The sequence below is a fragment of the Megascapheus bottae genome, chromosome 32 (genome assembly GCF_031878675.1).
Source record: "Megascapheus bottae isolate mThoBot1 chromosome 32, mThoBot2.hap1, whole genome shotgun sequence".
Lineage (NCBI taxonomy): Eukaryota > Metazoa > Chordata > Mammalia > Rodentia > Geomyidae > Megascapheus > Megascapheus bottae.
Genome location: NC_143540.1, coordinates 2166770 through 2191586, shown reverse-complemented (window position 1 = coordinate 2191586; position 24817 = coordinate 2166770). Strand labels below are relative to the sequence as shown.

General features: G+C 45.1%; 2 protein-coding genes across 5 annotated transcripts in view; one reads left to right on the top strand and one right to left on the bottom strand.

Annotated features, from left to right (window-relative positions):
- Trpc1 (transient receptor potential cation channel subfamily C member 1) overlaps positions 1–5008 on the top strand; it is a 40054-nt gene extending 35046 nt beyond the window's left edge. For 3 of the 4 annotated variants that reach the window (XM_090323324.1, XM_090323325.1, XM_090323323.1), the window contains one exon: positions 1578–1676. The gene's annotated coding sequence lies outside the window, so the exon portion shown is untranslated. Of the gene's footprint in view, positions 1–1577; positions 1677–4891 lie in introns of those variants that run through there. The other variant, XM_090323321.1, reaches the window with a different exon arrangement.
- Pcolce2 (procollagen C-endopeptidase enhancer 2) lies at positions 305–17662 on the bottom strand. Its single transcript, XM_090323326.1, has 9 exons — positions 17419–17662; positions 16569–16677; positions 8247–8502; positions 7811–7935; positions 5932–6068; positions 5509–5663; positions 4524–4607; positions 1672–1839; positions 305–876 (listed from the first exon to the last, which is right to left on the bottom strand). The coding sequence occupies exons 1-9, from the start codon at positions 17526–17528 to the stop codon at positions 746–748; spliced, it is 1275 nt and encodes a 424-aa protein (XP_090179452.1). The 5' UTR covers positions 17529–17662; the 3' UTR covers positions 305–745.
- Between the last annotated feature and the right edge of the window lie 7155 nt (positions 17663–24817).

The window sequence follows — 24817 nt, the reverse complement described above, 5'->3', positions numbered from 1 at the left end:
TAAGGCTGTCATGGACTTTCCTGCCCATTCTGGCTTTGAACTACAATCCTTCAGTCTCAGCCCTCTGAGTGGTTAGGTTTACAGGCATGAGCCACCAGGGTCTGACTATGTATGTTATTTATATTTGTATTATATTTATATTTAGCTATTTAACTAAATCAAAAGACTAACCATGAAAGCCTAAAACTGTTCAAGCTTTATGCTACCAGTGGAATGAATAGGTTGGACCTAAATTCAAAACCCCAGTACCACCAAAGAAGTAGGGTGTATTTTATACAAGAATGAATTTAATGGCTGCTTCACAATCAGTTAAAACTGTTTTATTAAGCATTATTCTTAGAAATGCAAGAGAAGAAAGTAATACCTCAGAGCAAATGCCTAAAGGTAAAAACAAGTGATCACTATAAATAATGCACTTATAAAACCTCTCTTTTATCTCCTCACACAACTCAATTCAAAAATATCCTCTGACAGAGATTTACAAATAAGCAGCTTTCCAGGAGCAGTGCTTGCACCGCCGTTTACTGTCAGCACGCTGGTCGTAGGTTTGCAGATACACTTTTCTCGGTACAGACTCGGGACTGCCATCAGTCCTGTCAAGGACCCACACCTCTGTCGCAGGAGAAGGAAGTCAGCCTCTCAGGAAGCTCCTGCTTCAATCATCTGGGCATTTTTTTTTCTACTTAGGGAGAGCAGATCTTTCCGTGGGAACAACAGAGTGTGCTGAAGTAGACACCTCTCTCTGCTAACATCGCTTGTTTTCCAAGGCCATCAGAACCTTCTGATTCTTAGTCTTAAACATCATGATGAAGCTGTTTGGCAGCACTTTGCCCTGTCCATCTTCGCCCACTTGGCCCATAATAATATAATTTTGACCTGAAGGAAGAGAATACATAGATGAATAGTTCTCTCACGCGCTCACTCGCTCTGTTTTCTTTGTCAGTCGTGGGGCTTGAACTCTGAGCTCTTCAGCTCCAGGCTAGCGCTCTACCACGGCACTACTTCTGGGTTTTTCTGGTGGTTAATTGGAGAGAACAGGCTCACGACTTTCATGTCCAGGCTGGCTTTGAACCACGATCCTCAGATCTCAGCCTCCTGAATAGCTAGGACTTGAGCCACCAACCCTGTTGAATTTTTATTTGCATCTCAACAGGTGTGTCTATGTTGTACATTTTTTGAGGGCACAGGTAGTTAAGATCTTTCTTACACTTTTCTGTTATCTTACAAAAAAATAGGTGCTAAAAAGAACACCCCCCCCGCAATGATTTCCAAACTTGAAATTCTTGCCTAGCTAGAATTCTCTCTTTTGAAGTTCACAGCCTCATTTCCTTTTGCTTGCTGGGCATTTTCTCTAAGCATAATAATGGCACTTGACATGCTTGACTGTTTTCTCCGTAGTTGACTCAACCCTAAAGGTTTGAGACTCATTATTTACCTCGACTACCTCTTCTTTTTCCACAAGTTATACAAATTGGGGTTCCTGTTCAGTTCCACCTCCCTCCGGGGCCGTCCTTTGCTGTCAAGTACAGTCGACATATTAGTCCTAACTTTCCTTCTCTATACTTGCCACTGCCTAGAAAGTTCCATCTCCTGCTCCCGGAAGCTCTGCCGTGCTGCTCCTGATCTCTGAGACTCCCTCGGTGAGGGATGAGAGTGTTCCTGACCACTTACCTCTTCTGAGGAGAGGACACTGCTTGCAGACCACGATAATCTTGGCGCTCATGTTCTTACCAGCCTGCTGGATTGGCAGATTCCCCTCTTTGTAGATATTAATGATGGAGACAGTGGCATGGAGGCTTCCGCCTCGAGTGACCGTTGTGATCACCGTGCCAGTTAATACTGCAGAAGACAAGAAAAACATCTTTGAAATTAGGTGGTGGTAAATGTAAGCAATGGCAAGCAGAACTGAAAATAAATCAGTGTTTTCTGTTTCAGAAATGAAATGGTTGAATGTTAAAGAAAAGGCCTGACTTGAGTTTCTCAAGTTTGATTCTGTGCCTTTGTCACCAAAATTCTGAGTTTTTTAAAAAAAAAAAATGGTTCTGAAAGCTGGGTGCTGGTGGCTATGGTCTGTCATTCCAGCTACGGGAAGAGGAAATTAAAAAGATGATGGTTTCTGCCCAGCTTGGGGGAAAAAAGTCCAAAAGACTCCATCTCAACAGAAAAGACTTGGTGTCATATCTTATGCCTGTCATCTCAGCCATAGTGGGGAGTGTAAAGGGAAGCTCACAGTCCAGGTTGGCCTAGGTAAAAAAAAAGGAATCTTATGTCAAAAATGAAGCACAAGAGTTGGTGTGGCTCAAGTGGTAGGACGTCAGCCTAAGAAATGTGAGGTCCTGAGTTCAAGCCCAATATTGCCAAAAAGTAAATCGTGGAGCTCTAGTTGCTTTGGCTGCTGTTTATTGATAACTAGGAGAGAAAGGTACGTACTTGTTGAACTTGTTGCTCTGATGGGGACTCTAAAATTTAGATATTCTATCTGGTACTTGGATCAATTGCCATATAAAGCTTGGTTTATGAGCCTCTGCTTGTAAAATTTCAGTAAGACCTTGAACCTTTAGAGGCAGTGTACAGAGGGGTGGAAGAAGCACTTGGATTTTGTCAGTGTGGGTGAACATCGACCTTCTGTCTCTCCTCCAATTCCTACCTGGCCATCCCCTCTTCTTGAACTTCTGCACATCCCAGTGGGTTATTATCTCTTTCTAGTGATCACAGATCTCTGTCGCTCTCTGGCCCGTGTGTGGGTGTGCACATGCCTGTTTACAGGTCCCGGGGGCTTGAACTCAGGCCTGAGCACTGTCCTTGGGCTTTCTCAAGGCCTAGTGTTCTACCACTTGAGCCATAGCACCACTTCTGGCTTTTTCTATGTATGTGGTACCAAGGGATCAAACCCTGGTCTTCGTGCATGCTAGGCAAGCACTCTACCATTAGGCCAAACTCCCGGCCCTCTCTGGCCCATTTGTATTCTCCTTCTTGTCCATTCTCTGTCTCATTTGACCAAAGTATAGAACTGAGTCTAACCTGAAACATTTTTCTGTTTAAAAAGAAAATCTCTAGAAAATCAGTTGGTCCTTTTCTATATAGTGCCTTTCTTTGTTCACATCAGTGGTCACAAACACAGTCTCTTGTAAGCCATACAAGGAGAGATGCTGTCTCTTTCAAAGGGCTGCTGTTGGCATTGTAGGAGTTTGAGGAGGACAATACCCTGTGGCACGAGGCTTGCACTAGATTTTAAAAAAACAACAACAACAAAACAACAAAAAATAGTTTTGTAACTGCCCAGATAAAACTCAGTAGCACTCCCCAATTACTGTGACACCTAAATCTGCTGAGAACTCATGAGGCACTAGTGACGTTGTTTGGTCCCTGTGTCATCTAAGTGAATCACAGTCGATGGATTTATCAGCCAAGCTCAGGACTTGAATACAAAGCGAGCCCTTGTGCCCGTGGAGTGCACTGCGCTCCAGAGACCTCATTCCCGGACTTTGATTCCTGGGGACAGCCAGGTGGAATCAGGTGGCTCCCCAGGCCCAGGGAGGGTGGTTTCCTGAGCTCCCTCCTGCAGAAGACTATCCTATACATGATAGCAAATGGTGTGTAGAGGGGCTCTTTGGTTTCATTCTTGTGCCATTTACTGGAATCTCACCAGGCAGTCAGCTTTAGGATTGGGGACTCCATGGTCTCCCAACTCCCCTTAATCCAGACCTTCGGATTGGGGACTCCATGGTCTCCCAACTCCCCTTAATCCAGCCCTTCGGAGCTACGGGATGTTATTACTCCATGATGCCAAACACCAGGCCAGCCTCTGGGGAGGCCCTTTGTTTTAGATAGCCTATTTGGGCACTAACAACTTTCTTTGCCTGATAAGACTTCTCAAACATTTCCTTTGAACAAAAATACTCAACACAATGAAATGCAGCTCTGAGAGATAATGTTCACAGCAAGGACAATTTTGTAACTGGTAAAAGCTCTTAGAAATTCTAAGTCCTTTTTAAGCACTATCTCCTCAGGTTCCAGTTCATAAGAGTTCCCCAAATGGACTTCAGAAATCAGGTTTTAATGTAGTCCTTTGCAAGCACATTATAGGCGAAGTATTTGAATTTCTTCTGAAGTGAGGTGAGCTTCTGAATATAAGCTTAGCTGCACTTCTAATGTATTTAAGTTGAATCACAGATGTGTGAGAGAAAAAAAAAACCTGCAAGTACAAAATATGTGAAGGAGAAAGTATACAGGATTTTTTTTTTCAGGAAGAGTCAGCCAGAATATATAGAGTAGCAGTATCAGGTACCAAGAGTCATTATTCAACATAGGTGAAAGAAAATCACTTTTTCTGAATACGTGTATTTCTCACCTCATCTTATGCTTTGAACACTATAAGCTGACACACCTACAATGGAAGAAAACATTTTCCTGGGCACATGAGCATTGACCCTTTGCCTTGAAAGTCACGGGATTTCCTTTGAGACTAAGCTTGAAGTCTCAAGTTTCTCGTTAGCGAGAAAAGTCTGGGTTTTATTTCTTACCGAAATTGCTTGAACAATAATTGCTCTCCAGAGTCCCCGACCGTCTACACTTTTGTTGACACAGGGCCACAGTGGGTTTTAAACCTTAAGTCGAAGAAATTCAAAGAAGGAAAACATAAGATTCTGGAAAATGAAGTCAAGTAGAATTGGTGTTTACATCTAAACCTGTCTACTTAAAATTAACAATTGTTTACTGAGCCACTAATCTGGCATTGCAATGAAATAATTATAAACCATGCAAAAGAAATTTTTCATGCCTCCAACAATTGCTCTAATTTCCTCAGGGCAACTTAATACCTCCTCGGAATTTTAAACCCATGAGCAAAGATAATCCAAATGTAGCCCTGTTCTTTTTTTTTCCTTTCTAGGCAACCAATACCAGAACTAAAAATAGATACACTTTGTGTGTACCCTGCTGAGAAAAACCCAGTCCAATAGACTTAAGATACAGGTAATTCTTCATTTGTACAAGGAATCCTAGAATAGTCCTCTGAGGATAGGAAGGTGCTTTCTTGATACATTGATCAAGATATATTGTATCCATAAACTGCTTTGTTAAATGACAACTCCTTTGTACAACCACTTAACTGTAACAATAAAAATAAACTAAAAAGAAAATAGATAATGACTAGATGTCATTCAGGGCTTTAGAAATTCTTCCCACGTTAACTTGTTTCTGTCATTAGAGCCAGCAAGCACTGACTAAATGCTTACTTTGAGACTGGCTGTGGCCAGGAGGATTTTAAGAACTGTGAAGCAGATTTTAAAGTAAATCTGAATAGACACACACAGTGCTTCTCCACCATGTTTTTGCTCTGCAGGTGACAGATGGCAATCTTTGGAAGCAAATCTGGCTGTCATAATTAGGGGCTGTTTATGGAATCTAGTAACTGTAGCTACTTTAGTTGCAAGTTTTTGTACGCCAAAGGAATCCTTTTTTCCATTTGCAGTGCATGTGCACAAACTTCGAAACTAAAAAAGTTACCTGCGGTGAGGGGGTTTGCTGTGGTAGCCGGTGGGGCTGGAGTGGTGGGCAGCTTTTTTGGCCTGAATTTGTAGTGACCGATGAACCCATCTGCCGTTAAACTTAAATCTGATAAAAACTGAATGAGAAGTTCATTTTTCTCAGATACAATTGGCCTAAAAGAAGACAAATGTAAAGTTTAAGCGGTACCTCTCTGAAATGGTAAAGATCTACCTTCTCATCATTTCTGACTGTGAGAAAATAATTTGCTTAAAGCTAAAAGCTCAATCGAAAGGCCAAAGTCCTCTAAGCATTACTGCTAATAGCTAGTGGGCACTGTGTTTGCTTGGCCAAGTATGCTCCTTTGGCTATCCCCACAGAATTTCATAAGAAACAAAGTTAGACCCATTCAAATGTTAAAACCACAAAGAGGTGTTAACTTACGCAGGTGGGCTGTCCCCACAGAATTTCCCGATTCTGTTAGCATCGTTCACTTCTCCACCATTAAACACAGCCACGTAATCATATCGGCAGTAGTTGTCACGCTCCAGGTCAAACTTCTCAAACTTTAATTCGATAAGCTTTAGATGAAGCACAACGTTAGGTGTGTTTGATGATACTGGTGAATAATGTCAGATGGGCTTCTCCCATTGTCCCACTTTGTACAATGCTAGAATTTTTGTTTAAGCTGTGCCCTAGTTCTGTTTAGATATCTTTTTCTTGTTGTGTGCTTCTTATTAAGAAACTGTCACTGGGTGCGGTGGCTCTCGCCTGTAATCCTAGCTACTCAGGAGGCTGAGATCTGAGGATCAAGGTTCATAGCCAGCCTGGGTACTAAAGTCCATGAGACTCATCTCCAGTTAACCACCAGAAAACCAGAAGTGGCACTTGGCTCCAGAGCTAGGGTGGTAGCCTTGAGCGGAAGAGCTCAGGAATAGTGCCCAGGCCGAGTTCAAATCCAACAAGAGACAAAAAAGAAAAGAAAACTTTCCTCTCATTTTTACTCATACAAAAGATGATCTCAAACCCAGATGGACCCTCATTGGTTAGCATCGTACACACCACAGCTCAGTTCTTCTGTGGAAGCCACACTGTATAACTCCAGCCACCTACAATAAGACCGTCATTGTCTCTGGAGATCTATGGCACACCTTGGCAGATATAGTACTTAAAACTGTCTAAAGCAGGGAGATCTTAAATTTTCTAAACACACCTGCTTCCAGCATAAGTAGAAGAGAAGATGCATATGTTAAGGAGCTTGATGATAGTCTGTTTTATAACATATGCCTTGAAACCCCTGGCTTTGCAAATTAAGCAATGTCAGCATCAAGCTATATAATGTATATACATACATTTTTATCTGTCAACTATGTCTCATAAAGCTGGGAGGAGAAAAGAAAGAGAAGAGGTAAGAGCCACTAGCACTCAGCTAGTCATGTTCTTTTTTTTTAAGTAACGAAAGGACCTATGCTAGTAATGTTCTTAATAATTTTTACAGTTATTTTCAAAAGCTCCAGTATTAAGCTTCATCTATTTCCTGTGTCAAGTTCTGTTCTTCAAAATATTTGAAAGTAGCTCCTAGAAAGGATAAAAATTCATCTAACCATGAGCTAATAAATACTACATGAGTAGACCCATCCATCCATCCATGTATCTCTCCATCCACCCACCCATCCATCCACCTATCTATCCATCCAACCTCCCATCCATCCTTCCAACTTGCACAGCACTGGATATGAAACCTAGCCCTTTTCTCATGCCAGACAAGCACTCTACCACTGAGCTTTACTTCCAGCCCCTACTCATAGTTTATAGCAAAGCCTTTTGTGGGAAACAAATTTTATTCAAAGCCGCAGCCTCCAAACACCCTTAAACAGACCAGCAAAGCAGGCTGAATGGGCTGGATAGCTGCGCGTGCATGGCTGGCCTCGTTGGAGCAAGGCATGCGGGCTGGGTTGGGTGTGTCCATAGCCAGGACGTGATGTGTGAGCTGTGACAGTGGGGATCCTGAAACATAGATATTCTTGGGGATTTTTGACACCCCCTGCTCCAGGGTTGACCTGTCTTACGTGGGATCTGCTTACCTATTTGTATTTTTGAAAAATGTTTTTTTTGCAAATGACAATTCTACAATAGGAAATTAAATCCCTGGCTTTGCACTTTTAACTAGTACCCAGGGCAAGTCAGCTTGGGTCTTCACCTGTGTCTGGCATGGTTTCCTCTCCCTGGACCCTTAGCTCTCGTGCCAACGGCCACACTGTCTGGCCACACTGTCTGGGCAGGTCCCACTTGCATGCCCTCCTGCCATTGCCTGGAGTCTCACCTTGTTCTTGGGGGCCAGGATGTGCCATACACAGGTGACTCCTGCAGGATAATCCCGGTCTGGCCAGTTGGGAGTTTTAAAAGAACCAGAAGGTTTTTCAAGGCGTCCTCCACAATATAGGTCTCCTGAAGTGATTAAACCACGAGAAAGTAAATGCCACTCTTACGTTTCTATCCCGATGCTGGTGAGGCCAATAAAGCCGTATGGAGACTCATGGTCTGAGGACTATTAGCTAATGGGGATGTAAACTTAGGCAAGGGTAGAGGCTCTTGGTGGTTGGTTGGTATTTCTGAGTTCTCTGCTTGAGAACAGATCTAGAGCCTTAGGGCAAAGGAGTAACCACACCTCAAAGAGCCAAGTAAACTCACACCAAGCGCCCCCGACCCCGGCAGGCACCCACCGTTACAGTTCTGTCTGCACTGTATGGAAACAGTACCTCTTTCATTGGGCTGAGCCGCAGAGAACATGGCCATGAAGCCGTTCCCAGCCGTGTTGGCATCAGAAATCATCTGTACCATCATCTTGTTGCCGCTGGACACGAGGGCTCCTGGGCGGAACGTGCCGCAGAAGCGTCCGATGCGCTGGCCGTTGGCGTGGCCGTTATACACATCCACAAAGTCATAGCGGCACAGGTTGTCATTCTCAAGGTCTATGAACCGGAAGTTGAGAACCACCACTTTTCCCTCAGGGACCTGTCAAGATAAGGGACAAGCAGGAAACAGTGTCGCGAACACACCAGGCCTTTGTATCTAGCCAAGGACTAAAACGAGAAAGTAAAAGTGTGGTACCAGGCTGGGTTGTGGCTCAGTGGCAGAGGGTTTGCCTTACATGCATGAAGCCCTGAGTTCAAGTCTCAGCCCTTCAACAATAAAAAGGGGATTATCCAAGATGACCTTTCTTCCTCTTTCAAATCCGAACCATAGGAAAAGCTTTCCAGTAAACCACACCCCTAATAAAATATAATTACTGATTTTCTTTTGAAAAAAAATTCCACAAATATCTAGGGAAACAGTCTTGTTTCTTATGAATTTATCTCAACAGAGCTACTAAACTTTAGACCTGTCTTTTTAAAGGTCTGTTTACACAAATAATCTGTACCAATGTGGGTTGGTTTGTACCCAGAGACAAATGTCACCATTCATTGAAGGTCAAAGAGAAATCCTATTACAGATGAAATATAGTGGTAGGCCTTTCCAGTGTATAACGTCTGTTCTTTGTCTTTCGTATGAGCAGTCAACATCAAGTGATACCTTCTGATGCAGTCTGTCTGTCTTTCTTTCTTTCTTTCTTTCTTTCTTTCTTTCTTTCTTTCTTTCTTTCTTTCTTTCTTTCTTTCTTGTGGCAGTGGTGGTGGTGGTACAGGGCTTCATACCTGCTAAGCTGGAACTCAACCACTTGAGCCACACACTCAGCCATTTTTGCTTTAGTTATCTTTTCAGGTGGGGTCTTGCTTTTGGCCCAGGGCAGTCCTGGACCTCTCTCCTTCTACATGTACCTCATCCATAGCTTGTTGGTTGAGATGAGAGTGCCCAGCTTTGTGCCAGGGGTGGCCCCATTGTGGTGCCAACTTTGGTAAGAGTTCCTTCTCTGGATTTTTTCTTTGTTAAGGATATATATATATATATATATATATATATATATCACAGAAAGATGCACAGAATAATATAATACACATATGCTAATCCATGAGAATTGACTTGCCCACACATTTGAAAATGTTCTTTTAGTAAAATAAAACATTCCGGATCAATGCGAGGCTTCCTTTCCCTCCATCTCAGGCCACATGTTCTCCTTCCTTTCTCAGCAGCAACCACAAACCTTCAAAGTGTGTTGATACATACATTTGTGTGTGTATCCGTCTATGCAAAACATGTCAACATTTTGCATCTGTTTTCTCCCAAACGGTCCCCGTCCCCTGAAACATCCACCCAGTCACCCTCTGAACCCCAGTGGGCTCTGCCCAGTAGATAGTCTTACCCTTGCAGTCACTTCCCCAGGTTTTTTTTTCTGAAGAGGGAACTATGAGAGACTAAATGCCCTCATGCCTTGCCCGCTGTAGCACCCCTGGCCTCTGGCACAGCACACAGCCCGAGCCAAGGCTCAACCTCAGAAATATTTGTTGCATGAATGGATCCCTTAGGTACTAAATGAAAACTCTGCACAAATCCTGGACAAGATTCCTACAGAGAGGCTCAGCCTCTGGCAGCAGAGCTCCGAAAGGCATGTTCCTTTTCTAGGTCATTTTTTGGGAGGGTATGGGGGGGTATTTTTACATATTCAAGACAGAGCGAGCCTTGCTGTGTGGCTCAGGCAGGGCTTGAGTTAAGCAGCATTCTACCTGAGCCACTCAAGTACTGGACTACAGGTGGGCTCTGTCGTCACCTCCAGCTCCTAAGTCAGCCTGTACAGTAAGAACATGCATAGCTCTTTGGAAGCTTCCTATGCCCGATCTATAAATGCTAACTCCATGAACTCGCTTTTTTTTTTTTTTTTTGGTAGCAGTTAAAGTTACCATGTTGTGAGATTATGTTGACCAGGGGGAGTTCCTTATCTGCCTGTGGGAAAACGATTTAATGTCTCTATGTTTGTTTGTTTTTTTCTCTGTCAACAGCTGGGCCCTGTATGGCATTGACTGTGAAGCCTAAGGCTTGGGCAGTGACCTCAGCTCACCCCACAGCCCCTGGGACGTCCTTCCCATCACAGGCAAACTTGCCAAGCGTGTTCCATGCCAGCTCTCTTGCTGGCAATCTGGGAACTGCATTTTAAGTCGCTGCTTTGCATTTTCAGGATGCTATAGCAAAATACAGAGACACTAGTCTGCCTCTAGAACACACCTCTGCAGAAATGGTCATCTCTGAGTCTACAACTTTCACCCCCCAAAATCTGACTTCACAGCATGTCTGATTTGCAGGGTCCTTGTCTCAGTCATCTCCAAGGCCCCTGTTCCACCGCCAGACCTTTAGGACATCAGGCTCTAACCTGTAAGCCACAGTTTATTTACCAGACGTGGGAGAGGCAGCGTGGCTCAGTGCCTATTCCCACACCAACCCCTAAATGTAACCCCGGAAAAGGTGATGGACAAATTAGGTCGAAACATGTGTCTGTCTTTCAAGAGGTAGATTATCAGATGCTTGCACACTGCCTAATTACCCTTCCCACATGGCCGAGAGAAGGCACTTCACCTTGACTCTCACTTCAATTCAAAGACAAACTTAGGAACCTCCTCTCTCTCAGGGGAACCCACTCTTCCCTCCAGGCTTTGATGGGCACCCCACCCTCCCCAGGCCTCCCAGATCTCTGCAGCCGGCCCTGTGCCCATGGTCACACTCTGGTTGACCTGTGTCTGATCTACTGAGCCCACCACGGGCAGCTGGAGGCCAGGCATGCAGAAAGCTGAGGCGGGGGGGCCAGGAAACGTTTTCTAGCTTCCCATCACGTATCCTGGTCTCAAGTATTCCGATGTGTCCATAGTTCTGAAATAGAAACTCTTGAGGGTCTGTGTGACCAGAGCCCGCAGTCCTCTGGAACAAATTGGGACCTCAGACGGGTGAGGGACACTACAACTGTACCACATTGGTCCCAAGCATTCGGTTTCCTTATGGACTCTCGATGCACTTATCAAGGAGTCTAAGCTTTTGAAGTAAAGATACTCATTTCTTCCTAAGAGTTGTGTTTTATGATCAAAGATTGCAGAAGGTCATGAAAATTAAATTGAGCCAATTTCTCAACATCTCCCCCCCCCGCAAAAAAGGGGGGAACAAAGTACTTACAGTCATCTGGGGACATTCAGTTCTCCAGAAGTTGTCAACATGAGTTAATCCAGAACAGGATAAGCGTGATTGGAGGAGAAGGAGTCCCCACCCTGGAGTGCTAGTATGAGTTTCTGAGGGCTGTTTTTAAGAGCAGCTGATCTAAAAACCAGAGGAGCCTTTTGCTATCTAGGGGGCCCTTGTGTGGCAGACATATTTACTTCCTAATGACAGTGGGCTATAATTTTATCCCAAGCAGTTTTCTAAGGTAAAGCTGATTTCTGTGCAGTGGCCTAACAGGAAAGGGGATCTGAAATGACAGTTTCAAGAAAACACTGTGTCATTTTGATTCTCATCAGTTAAACCTATGAAGGATCAGGAACCCCAAAACTATACTGTTATTTTACTAGAACTGGAACAGCAAAGCCCTCTGTTCTGGGATGAAGCAGTCACAGTAAGGTAATGCACACCCTCTCACAGGGTTGAGCATTATGCGAGGCCCTGGGTTCTCTCTCCAGAACAGAAAAAGCACTGGATGCATGTCATGAGCTAATATGCAGTAGAGGCACTTTTTGCATGTGTTGTGTTTTTTTTTCTAAGATGTGGTAGCATCTTTGAGATCCTTACATTTTTGCATCATAAATGAGTATGGTACTCCTTTTAGGGCTAAAGAACATTGTATTATATGATATACCACATATTGTTTATGCCCTTATCAGTTGATGGATATTTTTAGTGCATAGCTGGGTATGCTGATACACCTAGAGGGCTGAGAGAGGAGGATCATAAGTTTAAGACCAGATTGGACTATATAGTAAGATCCTGTCCAATTAAAAAAAATCAAATTTACCAATAAAACAGAATTCATATATCTAACTTTGGCTTCTTAGTAATATGGTTCTACAAACATCTTAGTCCAGTCAGTGTGAGACTATATTTTCTTTTGTTTTCTTGCCTCTAGAGGGTAATTACCAGGTCATGTGCTAAAAATATAACTTTAAAAAGAATTCAAATAAAATTTTCAAAGTGGCTGCATTGTTTTTCATTACCCTGAGCCGTGTTAACTCCAGTTTCTCCACATCATGTCTTTTTGATTACTCTGGTTGCAATAGGTAGGAAATTGTGTTTCATTATTAATGTGTGTGTGTGTGAGAGAGAGAGAGAGAGAGAGAGAGAGAGAGAGAGAGAGAGAGAGAGAGAGAGAGGGAGAGAGAGTGTTTTGTGCTGGTACTGTCACTTGAACTCAGGACCTCACTCTCTTCCTTAGCTTTGTCTGTCTCAGAGTTGTCACTTTATCACTTGAGCCATACTTCCACGTCTGGCTTTTTGTTATAAGTAACTGGAGGGGGTTGGGGGGAAAGAGTCTCTTGAATTTCTCTGCCTAGGCTGGCTTCAAGTCAGGATCCTCAGATTTCAGCCTCCGAGTAGCTAGGATTACAGATGTGAGCCACTGGTAATGTTTTCATTAATAATGATGCTAAAAGCATCTTATATGTATTTATTCGATATTTATTTTGGTGAAGTATCTGCTCAAATCTTTAACCTATTATTTTTAAATTGTCAACCCCATAAAACTTTAAAACTCACAGCAAAGCACTAAAACTGAACTTTTAATAAAGTTTAATAAACAGCTGAGTCACTCTGGAAGTCTGATTTCATAATCCATTTTCAGCCAAAATCCAGAGGCAGGGTACCTCTGACTCGGTAGTGGTAATGAAGTTATTCTGCCCAAAACAGCAGTGCGCTGACCACAGATCCTCTTCAACAATCCCATGGCAAGGAACTTTGTTTCTCTTTTTATTTTTTATTTTTTGCCAGTCCTGGGCTTGAGCTCAGGGCCTGAGCACTGTCCTTGGACTTTCTCAAGGCTAGAGCTCTACCACTTGAGCCTCAGCGCCACTTCCGGCTTTTTCTCTATATATGTGGTACCAAGGAATTGAACCCAGGTCTTCGTGCATGCTAGGCAAGCACTCTACCACTAGGCCAAACTCCCGGCCCTGTTTCTCTTTTTATTACTATTTCTTTGGCTCCACTGTAGTTTTTAGATGAGAAAAGGCAACAACACCCTTTCCTTTGTTGAACTCACTAAACTGGAAAATTTAAATCAGTCCATTTTACTATATGTTTAGCATAACCTAAGACAGAAGCAAAAATGAAGAAAGATACAACAGTGTTTCCAGGCCTGGAGTGCCCCAGAGACCTGGCTGCTGAAGGCTTGGTCCCTGCCCGGTGGTGGAGGTTTAGAAGGGGCTCTGGGAGGAGGCCTTTCTGGGCATATGCGATCTTGGCTTCTTTCTCCCTTCCCCTCTTTCCTCCTGCCACCAGAATAGGAAGCTCAGCCTTACTCTCTTCTGTGAGGTTCAGTGTCACCACAAGCCCAGAAACATGACACCTCGTGCGGCTTTCTCTCAACGATTCTGGCCATTGAAATAACTGCATCTAGTAAAGCAAATATATATGTTCTCTCAGCTGAGATTGGAATTCAAGTCTCTGTATAATTCTAAATCCTGTGTATAGTTTAAAGCCAGGAAATACGTGTTGGGGGCCAAAATTCCATTCCTCTATCTATCCCGCTGTTTACACCAGACAAATAATAGCTACAGTAATTTTAGAACCCTTTGATGAACCCTTAGGTGTAATTAAGTGACTTAAACGTTAAGTTCCTGCCTCGATTCATTATTTAGCTTCTCAAATTATATACCCAGGCTGATCTCACTAGAGCATCACTGTATGTTTCAAGTTGACTATAAGCCGGTGCTCCGATTGCCAGTCTTCTCATACATTGAATAAAAGTTATTGAGAAGCATTAAATCTACAACTTCATTTTTAATCTACAAGTTCTTTAAGCTGGATGTGAATGCCTTTTAAATGTAACCAGGCACCTAGAGGATAAATTCGGTATGATGACTTTAGCCTACATACATAAGTTCCAAAGTACCACAGGACAACTGCACTGAAATTCTTATTATCAGATGTTTAATGGTCCTATTGGGAAATAGTGAGGCATTTGTGATACTGCCAATTCCAAATGATCAATATATAAACCAGCCTTATGTACTTATGTAGTGTGTGTGTGTGTGTGTGTGTGTGTGTGTGTGTGTGTGCACGTGTGCCCATGCATGTTGCAAATACCAGGGCTTGAACTCAGGGCTTCAGCACTATCCCTGAGTTTTTTCACTGAAGGCTAGTGCTCTACCACTTTGAGCCACAGCTCCACTTCCAGTTTTCTGGTGGTTAATTGTAGATAAAGGGTTTTGCAGACTTTTTCCTGCCCAGGTTGACTTTGAACACATACACGCACACGCATGCTATATATATTTTTGCTTGTCTTATTCCCTAAATAGTTTTTTTGCTTTTCGCCTGAGCTGGCTTTGAACCTTAGTCTTCAGATCTCAGCCTCCTGAGTAGCTAGGATTATAAGCGTGGAGCCTCAGCTCCACTTCTGACTTTTTGGTGGCTAATTGGAGGTAAGAGTCTTGGGTATCTTCCTACCCAGGTCAACTTTGAACTACGATCCTCTTATCTCAGCCTCTTCAATAGTTACTTTTATATACCAAAATGCTTTCCACACTCTACCTGTAACTACTGCTTTCCTTTACTTCCTACCAGATGACGAACTCCTTCCTGGAAGACAGAAATCATGTCTTACTTTCTGCTCCCTGTGCCCAACACCGTGGTGTTGCAATAGAGTAGTCACACAATCCATTTCGGTGAGTGTTTACTTAATAAATGCGCTCCAGAGAGTGTAATTGCTTTGCTTTTTGTGTTAGGATTTTCGCATCATTTATGAATATTTCTCCTCTCCTTCCTGCCTGTCAAACAGCCTTTTGGGGAGGAATTCCTCACCTTGGAAGACGTTTCCCTTAGCATGAAACCCATTGCTCAGCAATTATCTGAGTAAGTCAGTGTCTTTAGTGGTTTTTGGCCCAAGCATCTCCCTCTGTAGAGTGGAGGGGATGGGCTTTCTCCCAGCAGTGCGTGTTAACCACGTGGCACCACAGCTATACACAGCAAAGTGCTAGTTTACGCAAGTCAGGGGAGCTTTGGTTAAACATCGTAGTCTGGGTTCTCAGTAGGCTGAGGCAGATGGACATGACTTGCAGGCCAGCTGTGCCTAATGCAGAATCAAGAGATGTGGGGTTAGGGAGTGGAGGTGAGTGTTAAAGAGTGTTTGTCCAGCATGTTTGGGACTCTGGGTGTGATTTCTGTCACTGAAAAAAATCATAAAACAATAAAAGGCATCACAGGATGGGTGACACAACCTGTTTAAGTAAGCACTTAATGAGTCAATGTTTCTAGTTACCCAAAACTTCCCAACAGTGAAAAACACACAAAATGAAGAGAGCAGTTACTGCCATACCAACTGGATGATTCAATCTGACATGAAATCCAGACATGGTGTTTTGTTTTGTTTTTCCTCTTGTTTTAAGTGAGTTGTGTCTGACTCTGGCTTCTGATCTGAACGTGGCATAGCCCAGCCATTGCATTTTATCACACTCCATACTCACCGCCTTATCGTTCTCTTCTCCCAGATCTCCTCTAGGGGTGGTTTCTACTCAGAGATGGTAAATCGACTTTTTTTCTTTTTTCTGTTCTCTAGTGGGAAAGCCAAAGCACTACCTCTCATCTTCGGTTCCCCCTGGGAATCGTGCAGGTGCAAAGGTCATTTGTCACAACAGACCCATGACTGAAAATATGCCTTAATTTATGAATATGTAGAAATTCAGTGGAGTGAGGCTGGGTTTGCAGAAACATCTGCTGTAGGAATTTATTCCTTCAAGTGCTATCTCTCCAGTCCTTTCTGGTGTCTTACTGCAGGGCACTACTGGATTACTTCATTAAAATAAAATCGCCCAAATAGTTGAAGTAAATCCAGCATTTCATATTCCAAGCATCTGCCTCCAACCTAGCTCCCAACACCAGAGGAAAAAGAGCTCAGCTCTGCAGTTTCCATCCCACCACTTGCAAGAGAATACCTTTGTTTAAAAAAAAAAAAAAAACCAACTTACTGTGATTTTCCAAGTGCATTTGCTATTTGGAGGGTACACTCCAGGAAAACCTTCGCTGCCAAGAAATCCAGACTCTCCAGTGAGAACCCCGCCACATGTAAAAACAGGTCTGGGGGAAGGAAAGAGAAGAGAATCCTTAATTTCAAACACGATCTAGTAATCTAATCTCAGCTTGGGAAAATGCAGCCCGTGGCTAAGCGTGAACGTGGGTACTACCCTGCAGAGCCGTGGCTAAGCGTGAACGTGGGTACTACCCTGCAGAGCCGGAGCCTTGCTAGCTCTTGAAATGTGTGCGTGGGAGCCTCGTCAAGCAGGCCAGGCCAGGCTCCCCGTCCTCCCGTTGGGATTGTAGGCCAGGTGCCCGTGGCTCACACCTGTAATCCGAGCTAGATCCGAGGACTCAGAGCCAGCCCAGGAAAAAAGCTATTCAGTGTGTGTGTGCGTGTGCGAGCCTGGGCAACAGCTCCGTGAAGCTCTGTCCCCGGTGAACCTCCAAAAACTGGGAGTGGAGCTGCGCTCAAGTGGCGGAGCGCCAAGCCTTGGGTTGAAAGCTCAGGACCCCGCGCCGACAACGCCGCGCTCTGTGGACCTGGATGCGCGTGGAGAGCCGCCTGTGCGGCGGGGAGCGCGCGGGGAGCCGGCTGCCCTCCACCCCAGCCCGCCTGCGGGGATCCCCTCCCGGCAGGGGGTTCCCGGGTCCCGTCCGCTGTGGGGGGCACGGGCGCGGATGGCGCGGGCCACGGGGGCCACGTGGTGCTCGGGCCGGGCCCCCCGAGGGCGCCGGGTGGGGGGCGGCGGGGGGCTGGGGGTCACCCCGCGCCCCAAAGCAGGCGGGCCCGGCGCGCGTTACCTCTCGGGGGGCTGCGCCCGGGCCCGGCGGGCGGCGGCGCCGGCCGGCGGCGGCAGCAGCAGCAGCAGCAGCAGCAGGCAGAGCTGGGTCCAGGCGCCGGCGCCCCTCATGGCCGGTGCCGACGCGGGGGTCCCCGGGCCGCGCGCGCCGCTCCCCGCCAGCTCCGCCCCGGCGCGCGGCTGGGCGGGGTCCCCTCGGCGCCCGGGCCGCGGCCCCCACGTGCGCGCCCAGGTGTCGGCCGCGGGCGCCCGGCTCGCGGGGGCAGCGCAGGGAGCGGCGCTGGGCGGCCCGGGCCTGGCGCGGCTGCGGCTTCCCCGGACCGACCCGGCGGGCGGGGCCGGGGCTGAATGTCCCGTTTGTTCCCCGGCTCGCGGGGGCGGCTCCGAGGCCGCCGCGCCTCCTCTCCTGGGGCGCCCGGTCCCGCCCAGGGCCCCCCAGCGGGCCTGGTGACCCACCGGCCACCCCCCACCCGGCACGGTGCCTTTACCCACCAGAGGGGTGCGCGGCGGGAAAGCCTGGGCGCCTTCCGTGTCCCCAGGGGCCTCTGGAGGGCGGAGAGGGCGCCTTTCCGTGGGTGGCTTCACACTTGTGTTTTCCAAGCGTGTGTGAGTGTGTGTGTGAGTGTGTGTGTGAGTGTGTGTGTGAGTGTGTGTGTGAGTGTGTGTGTGAGTGTGTGTGTGAGTGTGTGTGCGTGTGCGTGCGCTGTCACCCGAGGTGATCAGAACCCCAGGCCCTCTCATTCCTCCATCCTTCCCTGCCCCCCTCTGTGTATCAGGAAAGCTTTTCCACCAAGCAGAAGGGGCAGCTCCGGCTTAAGAGTTACAGGGAGTTTGATTTTTGGAGAGGAATGGTGGTAGCTGTGTGCAACCAAAGCGTTTCCTTCTATTCAAATAAGAAGGAAAGAAGAGAAGAGAAGAGAAAGAGAGGGAGGGAGAGAGAGAGACAGAGAGAGACAGAGAGAGAGAGAGAGAGAGAGAGAGAGAGAGAGAGAGAGAGAGAGAGAGAGAGAGAGAGAGAGAGAGAGAGAGAGAGAAAGAAAAGGTCATTTGGAATCTTTATTTTGTCCTTTTCGTCCCCTCCCCAACAACCAGGGTGTTAATAGAGGAGGTGTTAGTTACTTAAAGAGGAATAAGATGAGGAGGGGAACGTGGAGAGTCCACATCTCCACGCCACCGTGGGGGACATATCTTCACTCAGATGTTTTATTTGGGCATTATTTCTCTTAAACTGTTTTTGTTTCTCTCAGGAGAAAAGAAAAATTGGACCTTCAACTATTACCTATCCAGTTTCATTTCCAGTGGTGAATGATAATGCTCGGGATATGCAGTCTTGGAAAGGTAATGAACAAAACTGGTTTCAGAAAGCAACTTCATTCACCTCGGTAGAACTAACTTCCCCGTGGGGTGACGATTATCTGGCCATTTTTGGAAAAGTAAAGGAAAAACAACAACCAACACCAACTACAACTTTAAAAAAATATTCCCTAATGGGACCACACCCTGTATGACATTTTAAGAAAGAAGGGAGGGGAATTAGAGAATTTTGGCAAACTACATTACAGCCTGAAACTCACACACTTAACTCAATAAAATTCTCTTTAACATAGCAAAGAGAACAACAAATGATTGCTTACTTGGCACACATTTCCAGAAAAAGTGATCCACTAGCATGAGGTTTTAGAGGATACTTTACAAAAGTCATAGTTTGTAGTGAAAATATTGCCCAATTCACTCTCTGGTAATCCTTGAGAGTCTTCGGAGCCTGAAAAGACTTCATTCTTCCTCCTAAAGTTTCAAAATTGAAATAGAAAATGGAGTATTAAATGTGCCTAAGTAGATTGAAACTATTTGAGCATAAATCTGTAACCGTATTTTATTTATTTATTTGTTTGTTTATTTATTTATTTATTGCCAGTCCTGAGCTTGGGCTCAGGGCCTGAGCACTGTCCTTGGATTTTCTCAAAGCTAGAGCTCTACAACTTGAGCCACAGCACTACTTCTGGCTTTTTCTCTATGTATGTGGTACCAAAGAATTGAACCCGGGGCTTTGTGCACGTTAGGCAAGCACTCTACCACTAGGCCAAACTCCTGGCCCCTGTAACCATATTTTTTTTTTCATAATTTATAGATGGGCAACTGGTTCTGTATCCTTAGGACAAAGTTCAGCTTCTGACAGGAATCATTCTGTGGCTGACACTCATAAGAAAGATGTTGATTTTACCATGTGGTTTTTCAAAGTTTACTAAGACTCATACTATTTGCTCTTAAAAACACATATTTGACTTGGAACTTCAGTTCTGACCAAAATTATAAACCTTAAATATCCCGAGAAGTTTGATGAGTTAAATTTGAGACAAGACTCACTGAAAGTGTATGGAGGTGTGTCTAAGGTTCATCTCAGTGAGACCAATTTCTGGCATTTGGGGATGTATAATTAATATAATGGAGGGGATCTAAGAACTCCAGACAGTGGGTAAGGAGAGAGAGAGAGAGAAGTGGGGGTCGGGGAACAAAGACCTATAGGTAGATTTCTCAGAGGAAAGCTGAGGGGCAGGTGAGCTGGCCTTGCTCCTCTATCATCCAGATTCTGCAGTTGTCAGGTTGCCTAGAAAACCAGTCCTAGGAATAGAAAACGGTTGTCTAGCAGGTTCACCACTACATTCTTACCATACATCTTCTGGAGGGAAGGGGTTGTTTTGTTGTTTTCGTCCTCAGGCCTCTTTTAGTGCTTTTTTCATCACCTTTGGTTCTCTGTAGTGTGAAAATTATATGTCTTTGTAGTTTTATCTTGCTTGGTGTTTTCTGAGCTTCTTGGATCTCTGCTTTGGAGTCTGACGTCGATCTGAGGAAATGCTCAGATGTTATCATGCTAAGTCTTTCTTCCATTACTTTGCTGCTTCCTTTTCCGTCTATAATCCCCATTATACATAGTATGCCTTCTGTAATTGGCTCATAGTTCCTGGATATTGTGTCTTTTTCGTCTTCTTTGTCTCTTTGCGTATCAGTTTTGGAAGCTACCCCCAAGATACTCATAAGCTCTCATATTCCTTCTCAGCCCAATAATGAGCCCATTAAAGATGTCCTTTCTTTACTTTTTAAATCTTTAGTTTCTTCTTGGCTCTTTCTTAGGACTTCTTCTCTCTGTCTCCAGTGTGGTCTGTGTGCAGTTCTATCTGCTGTCTACTTTATCTGTTAGCGCTCTTAGCCTATTCATTAGCACTGTTTTACAGTTCTAGTCTGGCAGTTCTAGAATTCCTCCTGTATCTAAATGTGGCTCGGATACTTGGTCTCTATCTCCTTGAGCTGTGTGTTTTGCTTTAGCGTATACATTATTTTTTTCTGATGGCAAAATATGATATCCTGGGTAAAAGGAATGGTGACAAGCCTTTAAGGTGTGGGCTGTGGGAGAGGGTTGCTCTGTCAGTCTGTGATTAGGTGTTAGGCTTTTGGTGAGCCTGGGCTGGGAACATGAGCTTCTAATTCCCCCCCCCCAAACCTTTATGTCATTAGACTCCAGTAACACCACTGCAGGTTAAGCTCCACAAGCTTTTCTCCCGGGGTCAGCCTCGCTTAGACTAAAGGGACATTGTGGCATTTTACAACGGTTCCTTTTCCCTGTCCCTGCTGGAGTGGATTTTTCTCTCTTCCTCGTCTCCTGGGAGACCCAGTGGAGTTCCTGGAACAAGGGGTTACCTCCCGAAGACAGCTTCCCTGGCGTTCTCAGGCTTGTGACACTTCCTGAGAATGGTTCCCTGCAATCTGCCCATCAGACGCATGTCCTCCCGGCCTGAGTACGCAAACATTCCTCTGGAACTTTCTGCCCCTAGTCAGTTCTATCCTCTGTATCCACCTGCTGGTCTCCTTTCCTGCCATCTCGTGGACCAGTTCCTTTCACAGAGGAAGTGTCAGAGTTTCCCTTTGCTCTACTTTGTCACTGCCCAAGCCTTAGAGGTGTTGTACCTGACGCCGTCTTGTTTCGTTTCTAGAGTGCCTCCTCTACAGAGCCTTTCCCCGACTTCCAGGTCTGTATTAAAGATCCCACTGTGTGTTTCTCATGGGCCCCTCTCGTGGTTCCCACAACTTTAATCGTTCCATATCACAACTGCCGCTTCACCTGCTACAGTTCTCGTTGCGGGCCTGGAAGCGGCATACACACCTGTAATTCCAATTACGGGGGAATCAGAGAAGAGATTATCGTGGTTCAAGACCAGCCCAAGCCAAAACTTTAGCAAGGCCTTAGCTGGTTGTGGTAGCACTTGCCAATAATTCCAGCTACAAGGACTGAGGAGGTAAGACAACCCATCTGAAAAATAACCAAATATAAGAAGGCCTTGGGGAGCGTGGCTCAGGTGTCAGAGTACTTGCCTAACCAGTGCAAAGCCCTAAATTTAAACCCCAGTACTCCCCCACTCCCAAAAAATAAAGATTCCCCCTTAGCTTGTGAGCACTGTGTGGAAAGGCTAGCATCCATTTTATGCATTGATGTTATGCCAGCGCATTCACCTGTGCCTCACATAACGTCGATATTCAACAGATCTATGTCAGGAGAGGGAATCAATTGATCGATCGATTAATTCATGGATGAACAAAGCAGGTTATCTAGCCATATAATCTGCAACTGTAAATAAATTAGGACCAACTAGTAGGTCAATGAGTTCAAACACAGTTTACTATCACCTTCAGTGCCAGACCCTGGGTGTAGACATGAACTGTGAAAAAAAACCTGCAGAAATATGGAAACAGGCTTCTAATGTAATCCACTGGGGAGCAGGGCGGGGGAGAAGAAAGCAGAACACACATGCAGAACTGCATCACAAGCCTGAGGAACACAGAGGCGGCTACTCTGGCCGGTGTCGTGCAGTGGTCTGCAGGATTTCTATTTTGGGTTCAAGATTCTTTCTTCCCATGCAATCTTAGGAACCCAATGTATAAAACAAACAAACAAAAGAACAAAAAGCAGAGGTTTTTTGTTGTTGTTTTGTTTTTATGTCTTGTATAGAGCGGGATTCAGGGCCTACCCGCTGCACTCACTCTCTTCCTCGTCTGTATTCCTGTTCCTGAACCACTCCACACTTCCAGGCTGGGAGTCAACTACTGTCACATCTTCACAGTACTTGAAAATCCCCAAAATAGACTCTGGCTAAACATTGCACGTAGGGAAAAAAAAAATGCATCACCACCAGGCTTTGAGCTCCCTCAAAATGCCACAGAAATAACAGCCAAGGAACCAAAGGCCCAAGTCTGTAAGAAAGGGGCCTGGGTGAAGAGTCCATGTCATCAGCCTCCTGGGATGAGGACAGGGGCTGGAGGAGTGAGGGCTAACCCAGCAAAGCTGAGCAAGCTGGCAGCTGAATGTCTGCAGATGGAGACGCCGAGGACGGCTTTCATTCAACCAAAAGGTGCCAGGTTGCCCTTTGGCATCTTGGGACAGCAGAGCCCTTGCGGAGTTGCTATTTTGGTTAACTGTGCTTGTCTGAGGGAGAGTAGCCGGGTCAGTCATCTCTCCACCAGCCTTGCACATAACTTCTCACCAGCCAGCAGGGGGCAGTGACTTCAGGCGGACAGGGAGCTGCTCTCTGGTTCTGAAGTGCAGGGTTTACACGGCAGTCTTCAGGCTGTAGCCAGCAGAAGCAGCTTCTTGGGAAACTGAGGGTGGGAGGATTGTGGTTCGAGGGCAGCTCCAGGCAGAAAAGTTCTTGAGATCTTCTTTCTCAAACAGTATCCTAGCTTTGTGGTACTGTTGAGACCAAGAAGATCAAGGTTCTACGCAAGCCCTAGACAGAGAAGTCCGGGGGACTGTCTGAGCGGATGTATACCTGTCACCCCAGCTATAAGAAAAAGCATAAAATAGACAGATCCTGGTTTAGACTTAAGCCTGGGCCAGAAACAAGGCCCTACCTCAAACAAACCAAACAAAACACAGTATAAGGTGGATCACATAGTTTTGTTTGGGGAGGTAACAAGTGGGTATATATTTTTAAAACTGGCTCAGGCCTATAATCCTAGCTACTTAGGAGACTGAGATCTGAGGATTGAGGTCGAAAGCCACCCCGGGAAAAAAGAAAAAAAAAATTTAAAGACTAAGACAAGAAAAAGTGTATGTATGTATATGCATATATACGTGTGTATATCGTATATAATATAAACAAAGTGTCTGAATGAACTCTAGGATTCAAACTCTTGAGCTCATAATTTTATAAAAGCACCATTTGGCAGCACACACATACAGTGTTTGCATTTGCATTATTTAGTGAGGTCTGCACTCCCCCCTGCGGGGGAGGCCAGGAAGAGAGGAGGGGAGGAGGAGCGTTGATGGCAGGGTGCCAGGATTAAACTCTGCTAGCTTTGGCCTTTGCAAAGTGTTTCCCAGGCCTTCATCTAGTCCATTTCAAACGTGGAAAAGGTCATTTGCCATTTCTCACAAGCCGCTATCTCATTCACTCAAGAGATGAGCTTAGCCAAAGAGAAAGCTCCTGTGAATTGGTAAGCTGGCTTTGGGAAAAGCTTACACAGTGACTGAGGTGTTGGATAAACAGAGGCTGGGCATGTATTTACAAAAAAGATGCAGAGCTGTAATTGTATAATCATTCACTTCTCCAGAGCCCATCATCTCTTGTGTCCAGGCAGATGACCAGTTAAACATTTGGAACTGTTGCCTTAAATCGTAATCAGTCAAATGATCCCATTGCTTCCTGTCTGCAAATCCAGAATTCCATTCCTGCATAGATTATGCTTATCAACGATTTATAGAGAAGGATCGTTTTTAGCACTGTAGGATTTTTAAAGTATTATGCTTTACTCATCATTAAGTCATTCTAAAAAGAAAAATTAGACAAGTGATAATGAGTAAAACAAGTAAATAATGACCCCTGAGGAAGCACAATAATATGTAATTTGTTGTAGTTCTACTGTGGTTGGAACTCCAGGTCTTATTCTTGCTAGGCATGCATTCTACCACTGAACGCGACCACTTGCTTGTGTGTGTGTGTGTGTGTACATGCACGTGTCCATGCTGGGACTAGGACTTAAAACTCGGCCTTGAACCCTTGACTTGGCTTCTTTGCTCAAGGCTGACATTCGACTACGTGAGCCACAACTCCATTTCCAGATTTTTGCTTGTTAATTGGAGACAGGTGTCTCATGGATTTTTCTGCCCCGGCTGGTTTCAAATTGTGATCCTCAGATCTCAGCCTTCTAAGTAGGTAAGATTACAAATGTGAGCCACCAACGCATAGCTTGTACCCATTATCATCATCATCATCATCATCATCATCATCATCATCATTTGCCTGGCTCTCTCTCTCTTTGATCCTCTTTGTGCTCAAGGCTAGCATTCTACCACTCGAGCCACAGTTCCACTTTCTGGTTTTTTCTGAATTGTTTATTGGAGATCATTAGAT